This window comes from Pseudorca crassidens, chromosome 15 (genome assembly GCF_039906515.1).
Source record: "Pseudorca crassidens isolate mPseCra1 chromosome 15, mPseCra1.hap1, whole genome shotgun sequence".
Taxonomy (NCBI): Eukaryota; Metazoa; Chordata; class Mammalia; order Artiodactyla; family Delphinidae; genus Pseudorca; species Pseudorca crassidens.
Window position 1 is genome coordinate 6,935,887 of NC_090310.1, and position 27,412 is coordinate 6,963,298.

General features: G+C 58.4%; 2 protein-coding genes and 1 pseudogene across 16 annotated transcripts; 2 read left to right on the plus strand and 1 right to left on the minus strand.

Moving 5' to 3' along the window:
* The first annotated feature begins 224 nt into the window (after positions 1–224).
* On the plus strand, positions 225–5,464 carry GNB2 (G protein subunit beta 2). 3 transcript variants are annotated; one of them, XM_067705781.1, is made up of 10 exons: positions 225–390; positions 2,654–2,799; positions 3,014–3,052; positions 3,169–3,275; positions 3,586–3,649; positions 3,733–3,895; positions 3,990–4,056; positions 4,397–4,598; positions 4,690–4,906; positions 4,986–5,464. In XM_067705781.1, exons 2-10 carry the CDS (start codon positions 2,743–2,745, stop codon positions 5,090–5,092), a joined length of 1,023 nt encoding a protein of 340 aa, XP_067561882.1. In that variant the 5' UTR covers positions 225–390; positions 2,654–2,742; the 3' UTR covers positions 5,093–5,464. The 3 variants fall into 3 exon arrangements, with proteins under 3 accessions (XP_067561882.1, XP_067561884.1, XP_067561883.1); XM_067705783.1 differs by lacking the exon at positions 2,654–2,799 and having other exon boundaries at positions 226–390; XM_067705782.1 differs by lacking the exon at positions 225–390 and having other exon boundaries at positions 2,639–2,799.
* A 328-nt stretch (positions 5,465–5,792) lies between these two features.
* On the minus strand, positions 5,793–21,423 carry GIGYF1 (GRB10 interacting GYF protein 1). Of its 13 annotated transcripts, XM_067705770.1 has the most exons (28): positions 21,302–21,423; positions 17,858–17,991; positions 16,184–16,427; positions 15,298–15,449; positions 14,943–15,052; positions 14,720–14,849; positions 14,524–14,619; positions 14,270–14,381; positions 14,049–14,157; positions 13,658–13,698; positions 13,270–13,440; positions 12,785–13,038; positions 12,547–12,655; positions 11,944–12,081; positions 11,634–11,734; positions 11,246–11,417; positions 10,967–11,127; positions 10,742–10,860; positions 10,541–10,657; positions 10,313–10,413; positions 10,100–10,182; positions 9,866–10,006; positions 9,560–9,787; positions 9,130–9,314; positions 8,677–8,837; positions 8,430–8,593; positions 8,214–8,343; positions 5,793–8,124 (listed from the first exon to the last, which is right to left on the minus strand). In XM_067705770.1, exons 5-28 carry the CDS (start codon positions 14,975–14,977, stop codon positions 8,072–8,074), a joined length of 3,111 nt encoding a protein of 1,036 aa, XP_067561871.1. In that variant the 5' UTR covers positions 14,978–15,052; positions 15,298–15,449; positions 16,184–16,427; positions 17,858–17,991; positions 21,302–21,423; the 3' UTR covers positions 5,793–8,071. The 13 variants fall into 13 exon arrangements, with proteins under 13 accessions (XP_067561871.1, XP_067561872.1, XP_067561877.1 ...); XM_067705771.1 differs by lacking the exon at positions 16,184–16,427; XM_067705776.1 differs by having other exon boundaries at positions 10,541–10,649; positions 10,809–10,860; positions 15,298–16,427.
* A 26-nt stretch (positions 21,424–21,449) lies between these two features.
* LOC137206727 (small ribosomal subunit protein uS2-like) lies at positions 21,450–26,990 on the plus strand (annotated as a pseudogene).
* Positions 26,991–27,412: the final 422 nt, after the last annotated feature.

The window sequence follows — 27,412 nt, forward strand, 5'->3', positions numbered from 1 at the left end:
TATGCCGGTACCATCTCTGCCAGTCCCGGGGGAGATGTCTTGCGCCTTTTGGGGAGGCAAAGCATCTGTTTTGGTCCGTTTTGCGTGGAAATAGCGTGGAGTAATATCTTTGATGTGACAGGGCCAATATTTGCCCCTTAGGTGGTATTTTCCCTTCCGGGCTCCCCCCACTAAGTAGTTGGTCTCGCCCAGCCGGGCCCTGGGCGCGGCGGCGACGGCCGCGTCACTGGCGGGCGGGATCCCTCCGCTCTAGGGAGAGCAGAGCTGGACGGTGAGTTGCGGTGACTGAGGAAATCCATCCGCGCCGCCGCCGCTGCCGCCTCCGCCGCGGAGGAAGACAGGACCTCTCGCGCTCCTCTAGCGACCCTTCGCAGAGTCCCACCGCCACAGGTACCTCCGCTGATAAAAGGAGTCCTCATTCCCCCCCTAAGCCCCAAATTCCCAGGGGGGAACCTCTCTTCTGTCTGTCTCCCCGGTCTGGCCTCTCGGGAGCGGACGTAACTCTCCAGACCTCCCCTCCCTTTTTCTGGCCCCGTCGCTCCCAAACCCGGAAGGGAAACCAGGGGACCCTCGCCTCCAATAACGCACGCTCTCGCTGCACCATCGGGGTTTTTTTGCCTGACCCCAGATCCCAGGCCAGCCCCACCTACCTCTTGTTCCCTGAGAAGTTGGGGGTCTAAATTCGGGGCTTCCTCTAAGCCCCGCCCCGCCCCCTTTCCCCACCTCTACCACCCCCTTGCCTGCCCCTGGGTAGCACCCCTCGTGTCCTCCCATTTCGCACCCCCGCCGGCATTCGCCTTGCAAAACTCCAGAATCCTCACTGAGGCAGGCAGGGCCGCGAGGCTACCCTTCTCCTCGTCGCCACCTCGATTTGGGGTCTGCCCGTGTTTTCTGGCCACATTACCCTAGACCGGACACCTCGGCACCCTCTTACCTTTAGTAGTCCTAACCCCACGCTTAGCTCCCAGGCGGCCCCCACCCACCCCCACCCCCCCGCCTAGCTTTCATTTGGGCAAAATGGAGGTCGTGGGGGCCGGAGGACCAGGCCCACTGCGCTTAGCAGCGCGGCACCGGCCCGCGCCTTCCAGCTGCCAGATCCGGGGACCCTCCCTTGTCCCTTCCCCTTCTCCCCACTAGACCTGCGGAGGTGGTTGCACCCCCATTTCTCCGTGGTACCCCCGGCTGCTGTATGCCCAGAACCCGGGGCCGCCTAGGGGGCCCTGGCGAGTGATGGGGATTGAGGTCTGGGAGCGTCGCCCCCGCCCCCAGCGGCTTCCTCCCGGCCTGCTTCCTTCTGCCCCGGGCGTCTGGCGTTGCCGCCCCGCCTGGGCTGCCGGCAGCTGGAAGGAAGGGGCTTTCTCCGGAGCTGGGGAAGTGGGGTGGGGGGCTTTGCCCCCTCCCTTTTTTGGAGGGGCGTCCTCGGGCGCGGGTGTAGAAAAGCTGAACAGAGGGGAAATGTCAGTGGGGAAGAGGAACGCCCAGGGTACGGGGGAAGTGGGAGCAGGATGGGGGACGCCTGGGTGGGCAGAGTGCAGTGTGCATGGCCAGATCACACAGGTGTCTAAAGGGGAGGGGGGGCAGGACTCCGGGCCCTGGAGCGGAGCCAGCCAGGCCCCTGGGGCCCCGGCGCGGAGCCCGCGGGCTGGGCTCTTGGGGAGCCGGGCCGCCTGGGGCCGCCCGCTCGCCCGCCCGCCGGCGCCTGGGAGAGAGCAGCTCCGCGCCTCTGGGCCCGGGACCTCTCTTTGGAGTCCTAATTACTCGAGAGCGGCTCCCACGGGCTTTCTGCGGGCGCGCCGGAGCGGGCGGCCTAGCCGCTGGAGGGAGCAGCGGCTTGGGGCTGGCTACCTCGCCTCCACCCGCCGCGGGCGGCTAATGGGGCGCAGCCGGCCCAGGGATAATCCGGGGTGAGCCGTCCCGAACCTATTAGTGCCCAATCGGCTTTTCCCAAATCCTGTAAACAGCCACCCTGGCTGGTTCTGGGGAGGGGCGGGAGGCTGGGTCGGGCGGGGGCGATGGGGCCGGGGGTGGGGTCATCCACCCTACAGGTCTCAGCCGTGGATGCGGTTGCCTCGGCAACCGGGCTAGGGTGGGGGCACTTCACCAATGAGGTGCTCTCAGTCCGGGTGACGGTTGCCTAGGCAACCCCACGAACAGCCCAGCTTTCCCCTCTGGTCTCCCCCACCCCCAGTCGAAGCTGGGGATGTGTGTGTGGAGGGTGTGCGGTGTATGGGGGTGAATTTAAAGAGGCACCGTCCCTTTTAAAATTAGGTGCTAGGAGGGCGGTGTCTCTGCGGGCCGGGGAGGACGCCCGGTCTGTTTTCGAAGGGACTCTCCCCGCCCCTTCCCGCACCCCAGTTCCTGCCGCGGGTGTCCCGCCCGGGCTGCTGTCCGAGGGAGGAGTTTCCCCTGCGCTTCCTCTTGAGCTTCCCGCTCCGTTTCCGGGGGGCGGGAGGAAGATTGGGGAAGTCAGCTGTTCCCCGGCTACGTCTCTCCCGTGCCAGAGGCCCGTGCTCTGTCCGGGGGACCGCGGCCACCGCTGGCGCCCCCCTCCCCCTCCGACCTGTACTTACCCCTTCCGGGCCGCGCGTCAACCCCGCCTTTCCCCTTTCTTCCCCGGCGGCCTTGGGCCTGACGTCAGCCCTGCATCCCCCAGGCCTCGGGCCAGCGGCGAGGAGCTGCCTCCCCCAGCCCCCGTCCCGCGGCCCCCAGCCGCCCCCAACCCCGCCCCACGGGCCCGGCGCCATGAGTGAGCTGGAGCAACTGAGACAGGAGGCTGAGCAGCTCCGGAACCAGATCCGGGTGAGGGCCTGGCCGCCGGGCTGCGGCGGCTGAGCGGGCAGGGCCGGGTGGCTTGTGTGCACCGGGCCAGGGGAGGGGTTTGTGTGTGGGTGGTGGTGGGGTACCCTAATATACTCCTGTCTCATCCTCTCCATTCCCTTGTTTCCTGTTCTCTTTCCTCTCCTCCTGTCTTATCTTCGTGCCTCTCCATGAATGGCTCTGCCGTCTCTTATAGGATGCCCGAAAAGCATGTGGGGATTCAACACTGACCCAGGTGAGATGAATCCAGGGCTGGACTTGGGTTTAGGGAAGGAGCACGGGTTGGAAGCATACTTCTCAGAGGGCCCTGCCGCCTGAACCTTCCTGAGCCCATTCTGCCTCCACCTCCAGATCACAGCTGGGCTGGACCCAGTGGGGAGAATCCAAATGAGGACACGGAGGACCCTCCGTGGGCACCTGGCAAAAATCTACGCCATGCACTGGGGGACAGACTCAAGGTGGGTGCGGCTGGGGCTGTGTGCTGAGCTGTCGTGTTTGCCTTGGGCTGAGTTTATGGCAGGCAGGGTGGGCAGGGGTAACCTTGCACGTCTGGTGCCAGAAACAGGATGCCCCTGTTGCCAAGTCTGTTTGGGAAGCCCATGACTCCCAGACATCCCCAGGGGATGGGAAACAGGGCCATACCGACAGGAACTTCTCAGCTGCTGCCGGGAGTTGTCTCCCACCAGATGGGAGAGGGGGAAGGGTGTCCTGCCTCCAGAGGGGGCTTCCCACCCTGACCCCTCTGCGTCTCCATCCACTCTCCGACAGGCTGCTGGTCAGTGCCTCCCAGGACGGGAAGCTCATCATCTGGGACAGCTACACCACCAACAAGGTAGAGGTGGCACCTGAGGCCGGATGGGGCTGGGCTGCAGGCCCTGGCTGGCTCTGACCCTGGGCACTGCCCCTCGTCCATAGGTCCATGCCATCCCGCTGCGCTCCTCCTGGGTCATGACCTGTGCCTACGCGCCCTCAGGAAACTTTGTGGCCTGTGGGGGATTGGACAACATCTGCTCCATCTACAGCCTCAAGACCCGTGAGGGCAATGTCAGGGTCAGCCGGGAGCTGCCTGGCCACACTGGTGAGAGGCGCCTGGCAAGGCACAGGCACTGTTGCGGGGTGAGGGGCTGTGCTGCCCTCCCTTAAAGACCCGGCTGACCAGCCCCTTTCCCCAGGGTACCTGTCATGCTGCCGCTTCCTGGATGACAACCAAATCATCACCAGCTCTGGGGACACCACCTGGTGAGGCCCTGCCAGGGCTAGGCAGTCGGGACTCACCTACACTTCCTGCCGGGGGAGGGAGCACCGCCTCAGTGCTCAGGCGGTAGTCCCCACCCTGCGCAAGCACCGGCAGAGCCCTTGTTCTGAACACTCAGCCTTTTGCTCTGGTGGCAGGAAGGAGGGGGAAGTGGGGGACCTCTTCTCACCTGGGACAGGAGCAGGCTTCTGTCACCCAGTGGCTCCCGGTGCCCCTTGTGTGGAGGCTTCACTGGGCCTGGGCTCACAGGGTGGAGGGGTAGGGGAGAGGGAGTCTGTTCTGCACCCGTCTCTGATCCATTCCTTCTTCCTGTCACCCCTCCAGTGCCCTGTGGGACATTGAGACAGGCCAGCAGACGGTGGGTTTTGCTGGACACAGTGGGGATGTGATGTCCCTGTCACTGGCCCCCGATGGCCGCACCTTTGTGTCAGGCGCCTGTGATGCCTCCATCAAGCTGTGGGACGTGCGGGATTCGATGTGTCGACAGACCTTCATCGGCCACGAGTCCGACATCAATGCCGTGGCTGTAAGTTCTGGGCGAGCTGGGTTGGCCCATCTTTGCCAGGCTCCAGGCCCTGCCCTGCACCCTCATCCCACTCTGGTCTTGTGTCCTGCAGTTCTTCCCCAACGGCTATGCCTTCACCACGGGCTCTGACGACGCCACGTGCCGCCTCTTTGACCTGCGGGCCGACCAGGAGCTCCTCATGTATTCCCATGACAACATCATCTGCGGCATCACCTCTGTTGCCTTCTCGCGCAGCGGCAGGCTGTTGCTCGCTGGCTACGACGACTTCAATTGCAACATCTGGGATGCCATGAAGGGCGACCGTGCAGGTGAGAGCTGGGAGCTGAGCAGGGGGTGGGTGGGGACAGGGAAACGAGGCTGGAGTTCTGACGTCCCGCTCCGTCCCAGGTGTCCTCGCAGGCCACGACAACCGAGTGAGCTGCCTTGGGGTCACTGACGATGGCATGGCTGTGGCCACAGGCTCCTGGGACTCCTTCCTCAAGATCTGGAACTAACAGCCCCGACCCCAGCTGGGCCCAGGCTAGGAGGGGCCCTGCCCATGCCCACACTACAGGTCGGGAGCTCTGGGGCTGGGTGCACACCGAGCCTCCCTCCTCGGGCCACGGGGCCTCGGGTCCCTGCTCCCCTACCCAGGTTTGGTTCCTCCCGGGGCCCCCACTGTGGAGATTAAGATGGGAATAGAATGGGGGAAGAGGAGGGGCAGAAAGCCCTCATCCTTTTGCTGCCCTGGGGTCAGGGCCTCATCCCTCTGGAGGGCCAGAGGCAGGAGGTGGAAACTCCAGGGGCTGGCTTTTTTAAAACTGGTTTTATTTTAATTTTTATTATATTTTCAGTTTTTCCATAAAGGAACCAATTCCAACTCTGTACCTGGTCTCTACCTTTGCTTATGTCTTCCTCGCTCTAGGTATCTGTCCCCAGCGGCAGACCAGCTGGGGGGATGTGGGGCTCCAAATAGTGGGGTGGGGACTACCACTCCTCCTCAGCCAGAAGCGGAGTCACAGGTGGGAGGACCTTCTCTGGCCCGCAGGTCACAGGTGTTCCACACACACAGCCCTCCCATTTCTAGTCTGGCCTGGTTAGGCTGGCCGACCATAGCCACCCCTTGCCTGTGGCTTTTTCAGTTCCCAGCTCTTTTGAGCTGTGCCTCTCGTTCCCAACATCCCCTTACCCCAAGAAACAACTCAGACGCAGAAGGGGAGAACACACACCAAGTTTTATTGGGGGGAAGCGGAGTATTTACAGAGGCAGGTAGACGAGAAGGGAGTCACACAGGTTGGGGAGATGGTGGGTACAAGGCAGACAAGGATACAGAATGACCCCTGCACCCACCCTAACCCCAGGAAGGGCGGGGGAGCAGCCGGGGCCCAGGAAGACGGGCTGGGAAAGGACAGCAAGGGGCCTGAGTCCCTGGGCTGGGGGGCTCAGGGGCTTGTAAACATTGACCACTCTCAGAAGGGGATGGGGGTGGGAGAGGGCTCCCCCTACACTTCCTCACAGGGTTAAGGCCTCTCCAGGCTCAAGGGCCCCCTAAATTCAAAGTCTCTTTAGCTGGGGGGGGAGGGGAAGGAAGAGACGGGGAAGAGTGTCATCCCCCCTCCCCCTGCATTGGCTGCGGCAGGGGTGGGGGCAGTTACATTCAGTCACAACAGTACTCCCCCAACACCTCTAATGCCACCAAATACTGGCTCGAGGAAAGGGGGAGCTGGGGGGCCAGCAGCAGCAAGACATTTCCCCCTGGCCCATCACCCCCTTATTGCTTTAGAGAGAATATTGTCTTTTCACGGACGCTAACACTGTTGAAACCAGGGAGAAGCAGGTGGAGGGGGCCCCTCCACCCCCGAGGCCAGCTTTATCCCCCAACACTGACCCAGTTGCCACTTTGGTGCAAAAAAAAAAAAAAAAAAAAAAGTTAAAAAATCATCTCTCTAGGGATAGATGGGGAAAGAAAACTGGGGCCACTCCCCATTTCCCCAGGGCAGGAAGGATAAATACATTCATGGAGGGGAGGCAGTGGCAGAATCTTGCCCTAATACTGCGCTCTGAGCAATGAGGTCCACGGGAGAAGTTAAATGAGAAATCCAAAAGATACAACAAACTTAAAAAAAAAAAAAAACAAACAACCCAAATGGAGACAAACCCAGGTGGGTGATTGGGAATAAGTTGGTGAAGGGCAGCCTACCCCCGACCCAGGAGAGATAGACACTCCCATTCTTGACACCCCACCCTACCCAACATTTAAAAACATGAGGGGAGCAGGGAGGGGAGAGGCCGCTTGCTCCTCTCCCATTTGGTCAATGGAGGGGTCAGGGCCGAGCTGGGTGGTCCATGTCCCACACAGCTGGCTGCAGGTGGGGGGCTCCCTTATAACAGCCCCGCACTGCAACCAGAAGCCCCAAGCGGCCCACTCCGTGGCCTCCTTGGCCCCTCGCCTGCCCCCTTCACAGGAGGAACAACAGTCATGAAGTGGCGCCTCTCTCTCCAGCTCCTGGAGGAACTGCTCCGCCCCCACCTCTCTCGGGTTGAGGCAGCGGGCGGAGCAGGGGCTCGTGGCCCAGAGAATACATTCATGTGGCAAGGCAGGGAGCTGGAACTTTCAGCTTCGCACCCAGGCCGGCCCCCCGAATGGCAGCGGAGGGGGAAGCCCCTCACCAGGGCCAGAGTGGAAGTTCTGCCGGCCTGACAGCCAGATGAGGTTGGCACTGCCGGCCCTCTCCCATCCACCCTGTCAGCCAGTGCAGGGCGGCAGCCTGGGGCGCTGAGGCGGCCTGGCCCATTTGTGCAACTTTCCCCAGAAGCAGCGAAGCCAAGGGGCTACTTCGGCCCCCACCTCAGACACCTCTGCCACAGTCACAGCAACAAGGGAGCCGTTCACAGCGGGTCCGGCCGGCGGGGCTGAGGGGGCCTCGCTGTGCAAACTGCTGGCACCCCAGCTTCCAGTTACCCCAGTGGCCCACCGTGTGGGGCAGGGAGGGTAAGTGCAGCCTCGGGGGCCAGGCAGGACAGGTCCGTGGGGCCCGTGTCCCCACTGCCCCAAAATAACAGTGTGTTTTTTCTTTCAGTCTCCTAACCATTTTTTTTTGTTTTTCTTTTTTCTTAAAAAAAAAGAAAAAAAAAGAAAAAAAAACGAAACAAAAACCTCTGTGGATCTTCCATTGTTGCTCCCCCATCCCCAAAAGGGAAAGGGAGTGCTTAGAGTCTCCTTCTTAACAATTTTTTTTTGTCTCTAATGTTTTCTTCAATGTTGTTTAAAATTAAAAACAAAAACAAAACAAAAAAACCCTTCCCCCCAATCTGTAAAGTGCCTCGTGGTGGGTGAGTTAAGGTGCATCGTGTGGTTTGTAACAAGTGCTGGGGACCCTGCCCCTGCTTCCTCCTATGCTCCTCGTGGGGAGCCTGCAGGCCGGGGACCCAGGGGTCCAAGCCGTTGCTGCTGCCCCTGGCCTATAGCCCAGGGTGCTGGTGGGACGGGCTGGTCAGTAGTCATCCACGCTCTCGATCTCACCAGAAGGTCCATGCAGGGAGTACCCTGAAGCCAGGGGAAGCTGGGTTTGAGCTCACCCACCCAGGCTCCTGCCCAGTGCTGAGCAAGGAGCCTCCTCCCCACTCCAAACTCACCCAAGATGCTGGGGTCCGAGTGCAGCATCAGTGCCCGCCTCTTGGCTTTGCTGCCCTCCCCAGAGCCGAGTTTGGTGCTGTGGTTGGTCTGAAAGGCTGTCTGCAGGGAGCCACTGCTCAGCCAAGCCTCCTGCCAAGCAGAAGAGAGGGAGGGGGGCGGTCAGGGGAGCGCTGGGCGCCCTCACTGCCTCTGGCCAGGGCTCTGTGAAACCTCACCTGCTGCTGCTGCCGCTGCTGGCTGGCCTTCTGCTTGGCCCTCCGCTCCAGGAATTGTTTGGCAAATTCTTTGGCTTCCAGCGTGTCCCCCAGGCAGGAACGGATATAGTCATGGACGTCGTAGGGGGATTCCACCTCCTTGAGGATCGCTACAGCCATGGGCACTGCGGGGCAGGATGGGGCTGTCAGAGCCCACCGATGCGGGTCTGGTACCCCCAGCCGGCCTCCCGGGGAAAGCCGCCTGTACCGTCCAGGCTGCCCGTGGTGCTCAGCGTGTGCAGCATCTGCTCACACCACTGGGTGAAGCCATCCTGGGGCCGGGGGATGCCCTGGAGCAGCTTCAGCAGCTTCTCTTCCTCTTCCGTCTTTTTGCGCACAGGCCGACCCGACAGGTGGCTGTACGAGTCACTGAGCGGGATGGAGGTGAAGCTCAGGAGTCCCGCACCCTCCCACGCCCACCCCCGCAGGCCCCGGCGCCCACCTGAGAGAGTCCCGCACCCTCCCACGCCCACCCCCGCAGGCCCCGGCGCCCACCTGAGAGAGTCCCGCACCCTCCCACGCCCACCCCCGCAGGCCCCGGCGCCCACCTGAGAGAGTCCCGCACCCTCCCACGCCCACCCCCGCAGGCCCCGGGACCCACCTGATGAGCTCAGGAGTCCCGCACCCTCCCACGCCCACCCCCGCAGGCCCCGGCGCCCACCTGAGAGAGGGGCTGCTGCGGCTGTTCTTCAGGCCCAGGCTGCGGGCCAGGCTCCCGCTGCTCTTGAGGGTGTCCTCCCAGAGCCCCAGGCCGCTGCTGCCCCCACTCTTGTCGGGCCCGCCCCACAGCGGCCCAGCCTCAGACACCCACTGGTTCAGGGGGGTGGCGCCCAGGCCCCCGAGCTGCTACAGAGGGCAGTAAGTTAGGGTGGCCCAGGCCGGGACACACACACTCAACGCTGAGTGGGAGGTTCGTTCAGGTGGCACGACGGGTGGGTGAGGTGAGGTGAGGGCCTCACAGAAGAGAGCGCCTCCAGGGTCACATGGGGACCAGTGTGCCCCCCACCCCGGGTCACCCCGGGAGCTGACCGGAAGGGGTTCCCGAGGGCCCCAAGGTGCCAGCCAGCAGGGGCCAGGCCCAGCCTGCTCACCACGCGGTGGTTGGGAGCCTGGGCCCGCGAAGGCTCCCGAGGTGGGGGCTGCTTATGCATCTGCCGCTCGCCCTCCAGCTGCAGCTCCAGCAGCGTCTTCATCGACAGGCCCTGCTTGGCCAGGCCGGCCCACAGGGGGGGCGGGGAACTGGGCGCAGGAGGCACAGGGACGGCAGCCACCGCCTGCTGCTGCTGGAGCAGCTTCAGCAGGAGCTCCTGCTGCCGCACCTGAGGCAGAGACGCGGTGAGGGCCGGCGGGCACCCCCGCCTGGCCCAGGCAGGATGTGCGCTCGGCCGGGCCCCCACCTGCTTGCGCCGAAACAGCTCCTCTTCTTCCTGCCGCCGCTTCTGCTCCTCCTGCTGCTGCTGGCGGCGCTTCTCCTCTCGGCGCTTGCGCTCCTCCTCCTCCCGCTTTGCCCTGAGCTCCACTTCTCTGCGCTCCTGGAACTGCAGCGGTCGACATCAGACCTGACGTCAGGCCTTCCCTGCCGTGGCCCGGCCCCCGATACCCGAGGACTCCAGCCCCAGACGCCCACTCACTTTATGCTGCAGCTGGAGTTGTTCTAGAATTGGACCCTGAGTCGAAGAGTTAATTGGTATGTCCCAAAGACTGGCCTCACCGCCTGCAGGGAACAAAGGCAGCTGCAGGAGGGAGCTCAGGCCTCAGGGTACCCACTCACCCGCGGCCGTCGGGGATAGGGAGGGGACTTCAGGGCTCAGGATGGGCCGGGCGGGCAGTGGCTGGCCACACACCTGACTGTGATGAGGCTGAGGTATGTATGTCCCAGAGGGGGCCCGAGTCTGGCGCTGACAGGGACCGGTTCATCGTCGGGAGCAAGTTCTGGTCCCCACCCCTGGGGAGCAAAGCACTGACACTCAGCACCCTAAAGCCATTTCCAGCCTGCACCCCACGCCCCCACCACCCGAGGGCTGTGCGCGTGGCCACGGGAACACGGAGCGAGGATGGAGCATCCCACACACCTGGGGGGCTTGAGAGCTTGGAGCTGCTGCAGGAACGCGGTGAGCTGCTGCTGCGGCGGCGGCGGCAGGTCCCCCAGAGCCGCCTTTTCCCGGAGCGCACACTGCGGGAGCTGGCGGCTGCCGAGAAGTGGACGGGCATGAGGTGGGCCGGCCACAGGGCCAGTGCAGCCCTACTGACAAGCCCTGCTGGGCCCCCCATACCTGCCGACCAGCTGCAGAAACTGCTGGTGCTGCAGCTGCTGGTACAAGGCGGCTGCCGCCAGCTCCTGCTGCTTCTTCAGCCGCTCCTGGTCCATGTTTCCCTGAGTGAGGGCCAGAGAGTTCCGGCGGCTCTGACCTTGGCTTGCTCTGCAGCACCCGCTGCCATCCGCCAGGCTCCCACCTCCCGTCCCTGCTCTGTGCAAAGGGGGGTATGCTCACCAGCAGTGGGGGTGGTGAGGGCCCAGGGGCAAAGGGCACACGACCCCACATCTTGATCACCTCACCCAACGGCTGGAAGCCCTCATCACAGCCCCGCTTCACAAGCAGGGCCATAGAGAAATAGCCCGCCTGGAACCACTCCGCCATCTCCTGTGTCGTGAAGGGGCCTGGGCCAAGGGAAAGGGGGCTGTGGTCAGAAAGGTGCGCCAGAGGAGCCCTTGATGAGAACGGTGCTGTCCCCACGCCCCAGGAGCCCCTCCTGCATGCCCTGTTTCCCACGGGCACCTTGGATCTCCCCCTGCGGGTCCTTGTAGAACCACTTCCGGGCCGCGCCATGGCTGAGGGGGAGGGCGGTGGCAGCTGCAGAGTGGCGCAGGCCCTGGGCCTGGATGGCGGCTGTGAACTGCTCCTCCTCCAGGGAGCTGTCCTGCAGGGAGGCCACGAGCTTCTCCGCCTCCTGGGAACCCAGGGAGAGAGGGGAAGCCTTAACCGGCCAAGCCCAGCAACATCGGACAGGGCTGGGGCTAAGGTGGGGTGGGGTCAAGAGAGCAGGTCCTAACACAGCGGGACCAATGGGGAAGAGCCTGGAACCGGGGCAACGACAGACGGAATAAAGACTCTCTGTCCCTCCAAGAGGGGAGGATCCCCAGAGCCTTCTCAGGCCCCCTCACACCTGCTGCAGGTGCTTCAAGCCTTCATCATCTTCCAGATCTCCAGGTGGGCCAGGGGGTGAACCCACCCCAGGACTCAGCTGCACTGCCCTCATATCGTCTCCTAGAAGGAGCAAAGAAGGGAAGGTGGAATGGGTGAGTCCAGAGAAGGGAGCGAGACAGTCCCCCTTCTACCACCCTTATTCCAGAAAAGTCGGCGCTAACTCTGGCCCCCCCACAAACACTCCTTGCACCTCCTTCCCACAGGGAAGGGGAGCATCTTCCCCACCAGCCCCAGGCTCCAGGGAAAGGGCGGCCCTGCCCTCTGGCTACCTTCAGCTGCCGGCAGGTCTTTCTCCAGAGCATCATCGCCTTCCCCGTTGCCTCCCCAGAGTGGGCCCAAGCTGGGCAGTGGGGATGGGGAGCTGGACTTCTCCTCCTGAGGAGGCAGTGGGGTCAGTTCTTTCCCACCTGAAAGGGAAGGGTAATTACCAGAATTCAAAACCAAAGAGCCGGAAGGCCTTCAAAATGATTTAGCACAAACCTTCCATTTGTGGTCAGAAGGGCCTCTGGGTATTGAGTCCACCCACGTATCTTTGGTCAACACAACTAAGGTTCGGTGAACTGACACCACAAACCCCACTTTGCACACTTCCTCTCTTGCCCCTGCGGTAATGGACACGCATCCGTATCACCGTCCGGGGCTGTACACACAATACCACTGGTTTCATACCGTGTTCGACAGATTCGAGGGACTGTCGAAGGTCATTTTGATTCTGCTTTGATTTTCATCTGAACCTTGGCCTTCTGGACACAGCCCTGCTGTTTGCAGGCTCCTCCCCACACTGTGTCGGCACCGGCCTCCCTCCGTGTTGCCCGCGGACCCCGCTCGCTCGAGGCTGCAGGCGTCCTCCTTGCCCTACCGCGCAGGCTTACCCGCCTCAGGCCCCTCCTCGTCCAGCCCTTCGGAAGGCTCTTCCTCCTCTTCCTCCAGACCCTGGAAGTCGAGCTCCTGCTCCTCAGGAATGGGCTCCTTGGGGCCCTTCTGCACAGGTTAGGGGATATGACAGGGAGGTGAACGGCAGAGGAAAAAAGAGTGGAGTGAGAGGACCCCCTCAGGGCAGGTTCCCACCAACCTCTAAGAAAAGTCTCCCCCTCGCCGCCTCGCAGATACCTTGACAGGCAAGAAGGCCCCGGAGGCATCGAAGGTGCCCATTTCTTCATCCTCATCGTCCAGACACCACTCCGGGAGCCCATCCTTGTCGTCATCAAAGCCGTCAGGCCCTCGGCCCCTCCGGAGGTGAGAGCCGCCCCCCCCACCCCTCCCCTCCTCTTCACCACACCCTCCTCGATCCCCTCGCAAATCAAATTCAAACTTCCGACGCCGGTCCCCATGTTCCCGCCAGCCAGCAGAGCGGGGGCCGCCATCTGGGCAGGAAAAGTCGGAGAAGGAGAATCGGTATCCCAGTCAAGCCAGAGTCCCCACTCTTCTGCCGCCCACTGGGACCCCCGGCCCGGAACCGGCACTTCCGGGACTGCATTCCCACCCGCCCCGCTCCAGAACTCTCTGCTCCCTCTGCCTGGCCGTAGGTGCCCACCCTCACAGGAAGTTCTCGCCACCCGCCGCCCCCGACGGCGCCCACCTGGCCCCCATCTCACCAGGGCTGGCAGAGCGCCAGCGGTCGCCATCTCGCCGGGGTCCTGCCCCAAGTCTCCAGCTGCCCTCCTCCTCTTCCTCTTGTTCCTCCCGGAGAGAACGCCAGTTCTCGCTATCTGAGCGGGCATGCTCCTTCCTCGGGCCAGCCCCTCCCTCATCAAACCCGGATCGCGCTTGGGAGCAGGGGAAGACACAGTCAGCGGGCGGCGGCCACGGTCCCTGCAAGACTCTTACTATACACCTTGCTGGGAAAGAGGAGCCCAGCTCCGGGCCCTCCTGCCCCTACCACCTCCCCCAGGAAACATCCCCCAACCGGGGCCACCCATTTCAGTCCTCCCCCACCTCTTAACGAACTCAGGGCCTGGCCACCACCCTCGCCACTCTCCATACCTCCATCCCTCCTGGCCGACTTCTCAAACCGCCTCTCGCTTCTGTGGGAGGGACAGGTGTGGGTCAGAGGACAGTTCCGCCCCCAACCTGCAGGATCTCTGCTCACCTTGTTCATTCTGCCCCGAGAGGTGCGGGAGGGGGCGGGGGGGGCAGGGGGACGGGGGGGGGGGCTTGGAAGGAAGCCCAAGGGCGTGCCCAGAGAATCGGAAGGAAAAGGGCAGGGTCATAGGGGGTCAGAGGGCACAGAGAGAGCTCTCTGACTAGGGCTGATCTGGTGGGTCTCCTGGTGCCCTCTGACGACAAGACCCAAGCCTTCCTCCGTGAGACCCTGGGCCCTAACCCCGGGGCCCCTCTCTGCTCTGCCTCTGTGCCCCCTTCTCCCAGCCTGCACCTGTCATCCCAACTCTGGCTACGCTGGATCTCCCGGGGGTTTCGGCCAAAGGCCCCATCGCCTTCTTCAATGCTTCTTTGGTAAAAGCAACTTTCACCGCGGCCGCGGCCTGGAGGAGGAATGAGGTGCGCGTGGGAAACCTGCCGGCTCACCCCTCCAAGTCCTCAAGACCGCGAATCCCACCGCTGCCCGCCCCAGAACACGCCATAACCCCCCTCTACCTCGGCTCCGCGTGCTGCCCCTGCCACGGGAGGCGCCACCTAGGGGGGGACCAGCCCCTTTCCCCATCAGCCTCAGCACAGCCACACTGTTCACTGACAGGGAGAAGTTTCTCTGAGGAGGGAGCCAGGGGTGGGAGTGAGGACCCAGGCACCTGACCGCTCCCACTCCATCCACAACCGCAACTCCACCACCTGCCTTCCCAACTCCAGCCCCCTCCACGGTGGAGACGTGGCACCCGCCGGCAGGGCCCCACCTGCTCCTCCTCAGTCAGAGGCTCCAGCGCCAGGGGCTGCAGCGGCTCCTCCTGCAGCACCGCAGCAAACTCCTTGTCTTGCAGCTCATCGGGGACCTGTCAACGGGGGCAGGAGGTATCACATGCTCCGGGGCCCTCTCCACCGGCCAAGGCCAAGCGGGCAACTGGGCCACACCCCACGCCCGCCCACCCCTACCTTGCTCTCCTTGACATAGAGGGCCAGCATCTCCTCTCGCCCGTAGCGATAGTCGGCCAGCTTGTATTTGGGCATGGCGGGGGATGGGGGTGGGGAGGCCACACTGCCACCACTAGAAAGGGCCCTCAGCCTGCAGAAGGGGCACGAGAAGGAGAGGGACAGAAATCTGAGCAGCCCCGTCCTTCCCGGCTTCTCTACGCCACCCAAAGCACACTTGACTCACCACTCAGGCCCAAAGTTGAGGGTCTCTGCTGCCATTGTGGAGCTGGGCGTGTCCTAGAGGTCGAGGGGATGAGCAGGGGAGGGGGTACCGGGTGTTCACTCTCCAAACACCTGTGGAGACGTGGGGGACACTGGGCCTTGGAGACAGCACAGCCGGAGAGCCCGAGGGTATGAGGACTAGGTGGGTACAGTAATGGGCTCTGTAAGGACTCGCCTAAGCCAGCCACGTGCCACTCACACCATGAGTTAACCAAACAGTCACGGTGGAGGAAGGCCTGGGGGAGGGGAGGAAAACAGGCAGGCAGAGCCCCTTCCAGCTTCCGCAGGGGGACGCCCTCCCTCTGGCCCAGACTCACCTGGCAGCCTTGCCCAGGGAAGCAGGCAGGGCAGGGGCTGGGCTCTCTCCAGGCAAGGGCCTGTGCTGGAGTGAACCAGGGTCCCCAGGCAACTGGATGTTGGTCTGACCAGAGCAGTGCCCAGGGAGGGACCTTCACATCTGGGAAAGATCCTTATTGAGGGGCGAAGAAAAGAAAGTGGGGTTAAATTAAAGGTGAGACAGACCTCCCTGCCTCCAGCCCTCCTCCGTCCTGCATAACGAGAAGGCCCACAGCTGCCTGGAGGCCGCTGGTTACGGAGCACAGGGCAGCCCAGGCCCTGCTCCTCCTCATCACTGCCCTCCACTCATCAGGCCTCTCGAGCAGTCAGTTCACTCGGCCGAGCCCGGCGGAGGTGCTGGGGGTGTGGCAGGGAACGCCAGGCACCTCCCGACAGCTCGGCACTCTCGCCAAGTGGCCCAGCATTCAGTGAAGGGGTGCCTGAGATACACGTGGATGTTTAGGACAAAGATAAAACACACACACACACAAGCAAAAAACCCACTGGAGTCCCAAATGTTCTAGAGAGAGAAAAGGCCAGTTATTAAGAGGGTGAGAAGTTTGTCTGGGAGCAAAATTACCTCTCCCCTGAGAACACTCAGGTCTGGCCGCTTGGCAGCTAGAATCCAGAGACTCAGTTTGGGGAGAGACCCAGTACAAGGGGAGCGGGGGCTATTCCAGAGCCTGAGGTGGGGCACGCTGAAGGCCGTGGCCGGCCACTCCAGCCAGCGTGCCCAGGGCTCACTCACCAGACCGGAGTCAACACCGAGGCCCGGTCCCTGGGATTGGAAGAGCCCGATCGTAAGGACAGAGAGCCAAGGAGGGAACGACGTTACCGTGATACAAGCTAGGAAGAAGGCTCCCTCACCACAAAGCGGGAATAAGGTCAGAGTTACTGAGGCTGACAGAAGCGGTTGTGGTGGTGGCAGCGACCCGTCCCTCTAAGGAACAGCGGAGGCGGCTCTCAGGAGGCGGCACATCCCTGGTGGTGCCAAGCAGATGGGGGGAGGGCAGGGTCTCAGGGAGCCGTGTAAGGGCTTCCCTCACTGGCTGGGGCGGAGGCGGGACCGGAGCACCTCCACAGTTCCCATCGACTCCAAGACTCCACAACTCTGGGAAGGAAGGAAGAAGAAGGGTTTCCACCAAAGGGGCCAGGGGAAAGCTGCAGCCCAGAGCAAACTCCACGACAGCCACGGGACCCACTCCCAGAATCCCAGCGTCCTAGGGCGAAATGCAGCTTGTGAGACCATCCAGAGCAGGGCTGACCTCCCCCGGCACGGGCGTCTCTTCTACAACAGCCTCAGCTAGCCACTTCTGGAGCTGGAGCACGCCACAGCCCACACGGCCGTCAGAGAAGACAGGCCTGTTGAAAAGCTCTTCCTGTCACTGAATTCGAGTAGGCCTCCCAGAACAGCCGAGTCCGGTTAGTTCTGTCTATGCTACAACCCTTATGTAATTTGGCCAACGAATGACTCTTGAAAACATTAGCTAAATAAAACATACCAGTCACGGAAGAACAAATATTGGATGATTCCTCTCACGTGAGATTACCAGGGGAGTCAAATTCAGAAGAACAGAGTAGACAGTGGGTGCCAGGGCTGGGGGTGGGGTGGCAAGGAGAGTGGGGAGTTGTTTAACAGGGACAGTTCCAGCTGAAATGGGGCAGATGAAAAAGTTCTGGGGATGAGGTGGATGGCTGCACAACAACGTGATGAATGTATTTAACGCTGCAGAATTGTATCCTTAAAAATAGCTAGCGTGGGGGCTTCCCTGGTGGTGCAGTGGTTAAGAATCCGCCTGCCAATGCAGGGGACACGGGGTCAAGCCCTGGTTCGGGAAGATCCCACATGCTGCGAAGCAACTAAGCCCGTGAGCCACAACTACTGAGCCTGCACTCTAGAGCTCGCAAGCCACAACTACTGAGCCCACATGCCGCAACTACTGAAGCCCGTGTGCCTAGAGCCTGTGCTCCACAACGAGAAGCCACTGCAATGAGAAGCTGCACACCACAACGAAGGGTAGCCCCCGCTTGCCACAACTAGAGAAAGCCCGCGCGCAGCAACAAAGACCCAATGCAACCAAAAACAAAAAAATAAAAATAATTTTTAAAAAATAGCTAAAATGGTATATGTTATATTTGACCATTTTTAAAAGGTTTGTGGGGGGACTTCCCTGGCAGTCCAGTGGTTAGGACTCCATGCTTCCAATGCAGGGGGCGCAAGTTCGATCCCTGGTCGGGGAACTAGGATTCCACATGCCGCGTGGTGCGGCCAAAAAAAAATAATAATAAAATAAACATTACTGGTAAAAAAAAAAAAAAAGGCTTAGGGGGAAAAGAAGACATTTGGGGATAGCTATCACATACTAAGTCTTTGTCACTCCAAGAAAAACACCCCACTTCCTTCAAACAAACTCAGGAGAGGCTGTTCTGAGCCTCTTCCAGGCCACCCCAGAAGAGCCCCATCCTAGACGGATGGGACAAAGAGTCCTGCGAGCATGGAAAGCTGCTGCGGGGTGAGAGGACAGAAAGGGGACAACTCACCCTCCCACCCCTCCAGGGAGTGGCAAAGGCGGCTGGCCGCCGGGCGCTTCCCACTTCAGCCGTCGCCCTTCTGTCCTGGTTGCAAGGAGCGAACTGAGAAAAAGCGCTGGCTCCCGGTGTGAGAAGCAGGGAAACTGCGGAGGCGAGAGAGACAGGCAATCAGGCGAGAGGAAGTGGAGGAGCGGCCGGTGAGAAAGGTCAAGCGTCCAGGCGGGCCCAGCCAGGGGAGGCCTGGCTCCCAGAAGCCCGGTGGCTGCCTGGCCCTCCGACTGTGGGCAGCACACACGCGCCCCACCGTTTCTAGCTCCAAACAGGCGTGCGTCTTTCCCACGCCCTTCGTCAAAGCCACCGCTTCTCAGCTGGGGGCAACTCTGCTTCCCAGGACACATGCGGCAATGTCGGGGGACATTTATGGTCAGTATGACTGGGAAATGCCACTGGCATCCAGTGAGCAGAGGCCAGGGTTGCTGCTCAACATCCTACGCTGCCCAGGACGGCCCTCACTGCAAAGAGCTGTCTGGGCCCGGATTACCAACAGGGGCACAGTTAAGAAACCCCACTGTGTGCCGCAGGCAGAAGGTAACCATACCTACTGTCTGTTTATGGGGAAGAATGTAAGACAAGAGAAACCAAATTTACTCCAGCTCATTCCTGCCTCTGAAGAGCAAGGAAATCATTCCCTAATTACACTGTCCCATGAGAGAAACCTGCAATCCTGCCAGGAGGGAAATCCTCGGGAAAAGAATAGATTAAACAAAATTGTCCTGAGTCTATCACAAACTTTGAAAGCCCAGCATTTGGATCCCCTTCCAGTGAAGGAAAGAGGAGGAGGTGGCAGGCAGCGGACGGAGACAGCATCCCTCCCCGGCTACTTGACCTAAGGATGTTGTGCTTAGCCCCCACCTCTCAGCATCTGTCTGCCACATCTATCCACACCCCGCCCCCTTCTCCTTCTCAAGCCTCAGCATACCCTCACTCCCTGAACACCTGAATTACTGCTCTTAAAAGACTGCCCCCTGCCGGAGTCCAAGGGAGAGGACACACACTGGTCCTGGGTGCTCACGACAGGCTTGAGGGAACACGAGGGGACCCTGTTCTCTGGGGTTCAGAACTTACAGGAGAAGGAAAAAATCCAGAGAATAGGCAGTCCCAGTACACACTAAGTTAAGAACATTATTTCCTCATTCCATCACCGCGAAAATTAGCCCCAATCCAGAGCAATGTGCTTTGGCACAGGAAGGCACCACTATTAACAGAAGTACAATACCAAATTCCCCAACATTTGAGCAACCACCCAGCCCCAAGCCTGTTGGAGGCGACTCCACCCTTTCTCAGGATGGAAAGATTCTCCATGCGGGGTAGGAGAACTCTTGAGACTTAAAAAGAGGTGCAAGCCCATGTTCTTCCCAGCTGGTCAGTTTTCCCAGCTCTGCCCTCTGAGCCATCATAACAACGCCCCGCAGCATGTCTCGTAGTTAAGTTTGCAAAACACTTTCACACTTTACCTCATTTGATCCCTTCTGCCCACTTGCTCAGTCTTGGGCTCCAGGCAGAGAAAACAAGGAAGAGAGGCTGCAGCTGCCCTGATAGGAGACACTGACGTCTCCGACACCCTACCTGAGACTGGAGAAGGGGCACATGTGCAGCAGGAACCACCCCGAATTCACAAGCACACTTTGTGAGTTTTAAACCATTTTTAATTTCTCGTTAGAATTTTTAAAATCCTTCCCATAGGGACTTCCCTGGCTGTCCAGTGGTTAAGACTTCACCTTCCAATGCAGGGGCTGTGGGTTCGATCCCTGGTTGGGGAGCTAAGATCCCACATACCTCGCAGCCAAAAAACCAAAACATAAATACAAAAAAAAACACAGAAGCGATACTGTAACAAATTCAATAAAGACTTGAAAAATGGTCCACATCAAAAAAAAAAACAAACAAAAAAATCCTTCCCGTAGCCACTTCTCACCTCCTCTGCTCTAAAGTGGGGCTTTTTTTTTTTTTTTCCTATCCCAAACTCCAACTACAGATGTAAAAGCCAGGGCAAACTGGGGTCCTTTAATCCATCAAACCACAGACAACACTGACATATCTGCTGGCTGAGAAAGACAGGCCAGGAGTCTAAGAACAGAACTCACTTGACTGTAATCACCATGTGGGACCCCTCGAGGTCCCTGGTCCAGGCCATGGCAGCCACACAACGCCCAGATCTGTTCCAACCCTGCCCAGTGACACACTAGACCTACCATCTAGGAAATAAAACTGAGTCTGGGGTGAGGGTGGGTGGCCTGGGACTGCACAGGGAACGGTACCGATGAAGGACCAGAGAGCAAACACCCACACTGTGAGAAGCTAAGGGGACCAGCCTGTTGGTACCCAAGGTGTTTCAGATGCAAGCCAAGGGGCGGGGGCTAAATTGCAACCGCGTGTCAGCTCTCGGGCAGCAGAAAGGCTGTGGAGGCTGATCTCTGGAAAAGCAGCAATGAGAAGCAAGAGGGGAGTGAGACTGGGGTGACTGGAAGAAAGAGCTGGCCAACAAGTACTGGTTGAGCATCTATCCCCGGGGCTAGGCCCGGCCCTATGATGGACCAGACCTGTACTCTCACTGGGAATTCTAGTAATGGCTGGGTAAGACGTGTGAGATGAGGGTCTTTTTAAAGTTAACTTGGAAAAAAAAAAAAGGCAAAGTGTGAGGGGCCGTGACTGGGGAGCTGCTGCATCAGGGGAGATGGGCTGGGAAGGGCCCAGCCTGGCGACAGGACAGACTAAGGTGTTTCACACGGCCGGGCAACCGGGAGGAAGAAGACCCCAATGACCAAGCACTAATGTCGCTCGCTGAAAGGAAATTTAGGCGAAGACCCAGGCGAAGTGCTGTGGTTAAGAGGAGAGGCTTCCACGTTAGCCAGAAGTCACGGAAAGCTTGGACTTTAAGACTCGCCAGGCCCAGCTTAGGCCGATAAGAAACCGGAGGCGCGTTGGTGGATATCTCCGGGGAGAACCGGGCATTAGGGTCCCGGGCCCCCGGGCGGAGGATGCGGGCGGGGGTAGGCGGGGGGCCTGGGCCGGGCTTCCGAGGGCCGGAGAGCTACCGTTAGGAGCGCGGGGGTGGGAAGGAGGCGGGCCGGCCCGGGAGGACGGCGTGCCCTTCAGGGAGGGGGCGCCAGGTGCGGGGGCGCGGGCGGCCGCCCCCGGGAGGGAGCCGGCCTCCCTCCGGGCGGCGCGGGGGCCCGGCCCCCGCCGGGGGAGGGTCAAGCGGGGAGGGCCGGAGGGCGGGCACACCGGGCGTCGGGGGCGGCGGCCTCGGGAGGAGACGGGGGAGGGTCCGTGCCGGCGGCCCGCGCTCCCGCTTTGGCTCTCGCAGGCTCGGCGCGGCCGCCTCGGCTTCGGGGGCGGGCCTGGCCCGGGCCCGGCCGCGGGCCGGGCTCCGCGGGGTCGCCGGGCGCTTACCGCGGCGGGCGGGCGGCGCGAGGCTCCGGTCCCGGGGCGTTGGCGACGCGCGGCGGGCCGGGGGGCGGCGGCAGCGGGGGAGGGGGCGCTGGCGCTCCCGCGGCGGCCGCTCCTCTCTGTTTGTGTTTGTAGCAAGATGGCTGCCCGCCTCACACCACGTGACGCGGACGCGGGGCCGCGGGGCCGCCCCCTCCGCCCCCGCCGCGGCCGCCGCCACCGCCACTGCCCCCCTTTGCTACTCCGGCCCGCTCCGACCCGCACGGCCTAGCGCGCTCCTAGCGTGCCCGGCGGGCGCGGCCCGGATGCCCGCCTCCCCCGAGCCCCCCCCCGGCACGTGACCTGGGAGCCCGGTGCCTCACGTGACACAGCCTGCTGCGGGCCGGGGGGGTTGTGAGGGTGTCCCCGGGGTGCTCCCCGGCTGCCCCCCCCTGCACGCGATGCGCGACCATCGCGACGAAGGCCGCCGCTAGCGGCATCGCCCGCCTCCCAGACGGTCGGTTTCCTCCGGGAAGCCCGCCTGGATTGAAGGAGACCACGTACAACCCAGAGGTGTGTTCGTCGGACATCCCCGGGGTATACGAAATAAACGAGGAACCTAATGGTTTAGAAACAAGTCCGAGGCAGCACTGGCTGGTGAGATCTGGAGTTTCTTTCTGGCTCCGCCACCGACTAGCCCCCTAGACCTCGGGGGCGAAGGAGTTGACAGTGTCGGGCCTCAGTTTCTGTTTTATAGTAAGGTATTGATGCTCTGCTCCGCCCCATCCCTGGCCCCCATTCCACTCCCTTCCGGAGTGCTGAAAGAATTAAAATAGGTGAGTGTGAAAGGCTTCGGAAAGAGAGAAACTACTATGCAAATGTGAGAAGTAGATTGACACCGCCTTTGTTTAAAAAGGAGGTTTTCAAGAATGACTTTTCCGATTCCCTGAACTTTTTAGGATGAAAAAGTCTTGTGTGTGTTTTCACCGTTTTCTTTGGAAGTTACGCCAGAATGTATACTCTACTTCCCAGCTTCCTAAAACAGCCGTTACCAAAAACAATATAATCCTCAGGACAGGGAAGGGTAAATTCAGACTTGGAACTTGAGTCCTCTGTGTTTCGCCAAAACGGAGCGCCGATCTCCGGAGCTACCAGGAAGGCCCTTTGTTCTTGCACGGAGCACACCCCAGGTTTCTATGCACTTATAGTTTTCGTGTCTGCTTTTTTCAGTTCCCTTGTCTTTCTTGCAGTCAGGATTCCTGCCTCAGTGTAGTCAGTGAAGCTGCTTGTTCACAGGCTGGAAAATGCAATTGTTTAAAGCGAGGGCTTATGTGCTGGTTCCATCCTATACTGACCGTGGCCTTGGGCAACTTTACTCATTTCGGAGTCTCTGGATTGTATGGTAAAGCACTTAACACAGTGCTTGGTATAGGGCAGGCACTCCACAAATGTTAGCTAGTGGGGCCTTCTGGGTCCACAATATTCACATTGTTAACTGTGTGAAAATATATCAACAGAATCCAATCTCCAATCAAGTTCTTCTAGAACAAAGTTCTCAAGTTTATGACAGCTGTTTTTTCTTACTCCAAAGCTTTTGTTGTTGTCCCCCCCCCCCCCCCGCCCACTTTCCTAGATGTGTCCTACCCTCTGAATAAGGTCTTCGCCTTTTGGCCTGTTTTAATGATTAATTAGCAAATGTGAGATTGTAAATTATAGTGGAGAAATGGTACAGGGGAAAGAGGGGGGAAACCCCTGTGAAGGGGAAGCAGTCAGGGACAGTGGTGGCCTGTGCTGAGCAGGAAGGAAGGGCAGGATTTGGGTAGATTTAAGAAAAGTGAGCATCAGCTTTAGAATAGTGACAAGCCAGGCTGATGGGAGAAGAGGACCTGGATTGCTAGTTGGATGAGAAGTGAAGTGAAACTTAAGTTGAGGGCTTCGAATGCTATCATGAAAATGTTTTTGATTGGACAGTAGTACCTACCTACCTACCAGATGCTTTGTGTCAGGGAGAGCACGCTGGACTCCAAGGTAGAAGATTGGAGTAATTGATCGGTCGCCCTGGGTTTCCTGTATACCAGCTTGTGATCCTGGCCAAGTAATCTCCCCCAGCCGTAAAGTGAGAATGCGTTTGCTGCTGATGACACTGTGGAAATTGAATTGCATAAGCACCCTCTCTGAGAAAGGAAACAAATCAGAACTGTGAATCTCCCATACAAAATTAAAGAAAAGAACTTGAATGAAGAAAATCACTTGGACCTAAGATATTTTTGTTTATTCAGGTTTATTCAAGACTATGCTGTAAGATGCCTTGGTCTGTGTTATTTTGAATTTGGAAGCTTTTGAACTAAACAAAGAGTTGTGGTTAGATGGTTTATCGAGATGAAAGGGAAGTCTCAAGTAAGAGTAAACAGCCAAACTCTCTGCCTTTTTTTTCTAACGAGCTAAGTTCTTTGGTCAATCAAGTGTAAATGCTTGTCAAGTCACCAGTGCAAAATCACCACATTGCTAAATCCACTGGTTTGTTATCTCCTGTGGCCTACCAACAGCATATGACACAGCTGGTCACTACCTCCTCCAAGAAATGCTTTCTTCACCTGGCCTCCAGATCACCGTATCCCTTGGTTTTCCTCCTACCTCATCAGCTGCTCCTTCTGAATCCTTTGCTGGTTCCCTCCTACTTCCCTATCTCCCAGGGCTCAGACCTCCCAGACCTCTCCATTGTAACAGGAGGTACTGCACAGGATCTGAGCCCAACTGCTAGACGTTACTGCCTCACCTTAGCCATTGCGTCCTGTGGAACATCTTGCATCCCCCCAAGGTCATATTGGCTGTACCTCCTTGAGGGTCCACTGAACCCTATCCATGCTCCATGCTGAGCAGCGGTTGCACTGTCTTGCTCATTTTGTTTGCCTTCCACAGTAAACTCTGAGCTGCTCAGCACAGTATTGTTCTAGGATGTACGTAGTCTTCCAGCAGCCTAATGGGTCTCCTTGATCCAACTTTTATTGCTGAGTAGTATTCCATGGTAGGGATGTACCACACTTTAACCAGTCACCCATTGAAAGACACAAGGGTTGTTTCCTGTCTGGGGCTTTTACAAACACTGCTGTGGACATTTGTGTACGAGTTTGTAAATTCCCATGTGTGCTCTTGCTGGGTCATATGGTGAGTGTATGTTTAATTTTAGAAGAAGCTGCTGAACTATTTTCCGGAGTGGCTGGACCATTGAAAATTCCCACAAACAGTGTATGAGAGATCCAGTTTCTCTGCATTCTCCTAAACACTTAGTATTGTCAAAATTTTTAATTTTAGACATTCTAATAGGTGGGCAGTGGCATCTCATCATGGTTTTAATTTGCATTTCCATAATGGCTGTGTTGAACATCTTATGTGCTTATTTGTCATCCTTATACCCTCTTTGCTAAAGAACCCTCTGTTCAAGACTTTTGCCCATTTTCTATTTTTGTTTGTTTGGTTTTGTTTTTTTCGGCTGCGCCAGGTCTTAGTTGCAGCACTCGGGATCTTCGTTGTGGCATGCGGGATCTTTCAGTTGGAGCATGCGAACTCTTAGTTGCAGCATGTGGGATCTAGTTCCCTGACCAGGGATGGAACCCCGGGCCCACTGCATTGGGAGCACGGAGTCTTAGCCTCTGGACCACCAGGGAAGTCCGTAATTGAGTTGTTTTCTAACGCTTGAATTTAGAGAGTTCTTTATTCTGGATACAAGTCCATTGTTGGATATGTGATTTGCAGGTATTTTCTCGCAGTCCGTGGCTGGGTGGTCTTTCACAGAGTAAAAGTTTTTAATTTTGATGAAGTACAATTTATCAATTTTTTTTAAACCATATATTACTTTTCACATATTTATTTATTTATTTTTGGCTGCATTGGGTCTTCGTTGCTGTGCATGGGCTTTCTCCAGTTGTGGCGAACGGGGGCCACTCTTCGCTGCAGTGTGCGGGCCTCTCATTGCAGTGGCCTCCCATGCTGTGGAGCACGGGCTTCAGGCACGCCGGGCCCCAGTAGTTGTGGCACGTGGGCTCAGCAGCTGTGGCTCACAGGCTCTAGAGCGCAGGCTCAGCAGCCGTGGCACACGGGCTCAGCTGCTCCACGGCATGTGGGATCCTCCCGGACCAGGGCTCGAACCCATGTCCCCTGCACTAGCAGGTGGACTCCCAACCACTGTGCCACCAGGGAAGTCCTCAATTTTTTTCTTTAATGGATCATGCCTTTGGAGTTGTATCTAAGAACTCTTTACCTGACCCTATGTCATGAAGACTTTTTTCCTATATTTCTTCTAAAAGTTTTATAATTTTCCATTTTATGTTTAGATCTACCATCCATTTTGTGTTAATTTTTTGCATAGGGCTGAGGTTTAGTTCTTTGCCTATTTATTCAGTTGTTTTAGCACCACTTGCTGAAAAGACTCATTCTTTCCCCATTCAGCTGCTTTTGCACCTTTGCCAAAAATCAGCTGGCTGGCTTTTCCGCGCCAGCCAGACAGGGGTCCATACGGCGTTGTTCTGGACTCCCATCGTAACTTAAAGGGAAACTTTCACAATTTCCAGAGCCTTTGATGTCCTGCAAATGAAGGAGGAGGATGTCCTCAAATTCCTTGCAGCAGGAACCCACTTAGGTGGCACCAACCTTGGCTTCCAAGTGGAACAGTACACCTGCAAAAGGAAAAGTGATGACATCTACATAATAAATCTGAAGAGAACCTGGGAGAAGCTTCTGTTGGCAGCTCATGCCACTGTTGCCATTGAAAACCCAGCTGATGTCAGTGTCATATCCTCCAGGAATACTGGCCAGCGAGCTGGGCTGAAGTTTGCTGCTGCCACTGGATCCACTCCTATTGCTGGCCGCTTCACTCCTGGAACCTTCACTAACCAGATCCAGGCAGCCTTCCGGGAGCCAAGACTTCCGGTGGTTACTGATCCCAGGGCTGACCACCTGCCTCTCCCAGAGGCCTCTTACGTTAACCTGTCTACCATTGCTCTGTGTAACGCAGACTCTCCTCTGCGATAATGTGGACATTGCCATCCCATGCAACAACAAGGGAGCTCACTCCTTCCCAGTGGGTCTGATGTGGTGGATGCTTGCCGGGGAAGTTCTGCGCATGCGTGGCACCATCTCCCGTGAACACCCATGGGAGGTCATGCCTGATCTCTACTTCTACAGAGATCCTGGAGAGATTGAAAAGGATGAGCAGGCAGCAGCTGAGAAGGCTGTGACCAAGGAGGAATTTCAGGGTGAATGGATTGCTCCAGCTCCTGAGTTCACTGCTACCAGTCCAGGTGGTGGACTGGTCCGAAGGTGTGCAGGTGTCCCCGTGCCTCTTCAACAGTTCCCCACTGGAGGCTGGAGTGCTCAACCTGCCACTGAACACTGGTCTGCAGCTCCCACTGCTCAGGCCGCTGAGTGGTTAGGAACAAGCACTGAGTGGTCTTAAGCAGTTCTTCCACAAGCTCTTAAAATGGAAATAGGTTGATGGAAAATAAACAGTTTCTTAAAAAAAAAAAAATCAGCTGGCTGTACTTGTGTGAATCTATTTCTAGGTTCTCTATTCCATTTTATTGATTTTTGTGTCTGTCCCTTGGCAGATATCACACTGTCTTGATACTGTGTTTACACAGTAAGTCTTAAAATCAGGTGGTGTGATTCCAACTTTTTGTTTTTCAGAATTGCTTTAACTTCTCTTGCCTTGCCATATAAATTTTACAATAAACTTATTTACATCTACAAAACTTCTTGCTGGGATTTTCATAGGAATTGCATTAAATTTGGAGAGAATTGACATCTATACTATGTTGAATATTCCAATACGTGGACACAGTATATCTCTCCATTAATTTAGATCTTTGATTAGCATTTTGTAGTTTTAAGCAGAGTTTGTACATGTTTTGTTACATTTATACTTAAATATTTTTCGCTCCCCCTCCTTTCCTCCTCCCCCTTCCCCTCTCTCTCTGGAGTGATTGTAAATGATTTTAAATTTTGGTTTCCAGCTGTTTATTGCCAGTACATAGAAATACAATTGATTTTTTTAACTTTTTTTTTTTTTTGGCTGCCTTGGGTCTTCGTTGCTGCGCACGGGCTTCCTCTAGTTGCAGTGCGCGGGGGCTCCTCTTCGTT

Bases quoted from the DNA above. Each gene is read 5' to 3' on its own strand.
- GNB2 (XM_067705781.1), top strand. From the start codon at position 2,743: ATGAGTGAGCTGGAGCAACTGAGACAGGAGGCTGAGCAGCTCCGGAAC. The intron at 3,276-3,585 runs GTGGGTGCGGCT...ACTCTCCGACAG, and splicing joins CACTGGGGGACAGACTCAAG to GCTGCTGGTCAGTGCCTCCC. The intron at 4,599-4,689 runs GTAAGTTCTGGG...TGTGTCCTGCAG, and splicing joins CCGACATCAATGCCGTGGCT to TTCTTCCCCAACGGCTATGC.
- GIGYF1 (XM_067705771.1), bottom strand. From the start codon at position 14,977: ATGGCAGCAGAGACCCTCAACTTTGGGCCTGAGTG. The intron at 14,382-14,523 runs GTGGGGCCCTGC...CTCCCTCCTCAG, and splicing joins CTCTGACTGAGGAGGAGCAG to AGAAACTTCTCCCTGTCAGT. The intron at 8,838-9,129 runs GTGGGCGCCGGG...CATCCCGCTCAG, and splicing joins CGCAGCAGCCCCTCTCTCAG to TGACTCGTACAGCCACCTGT.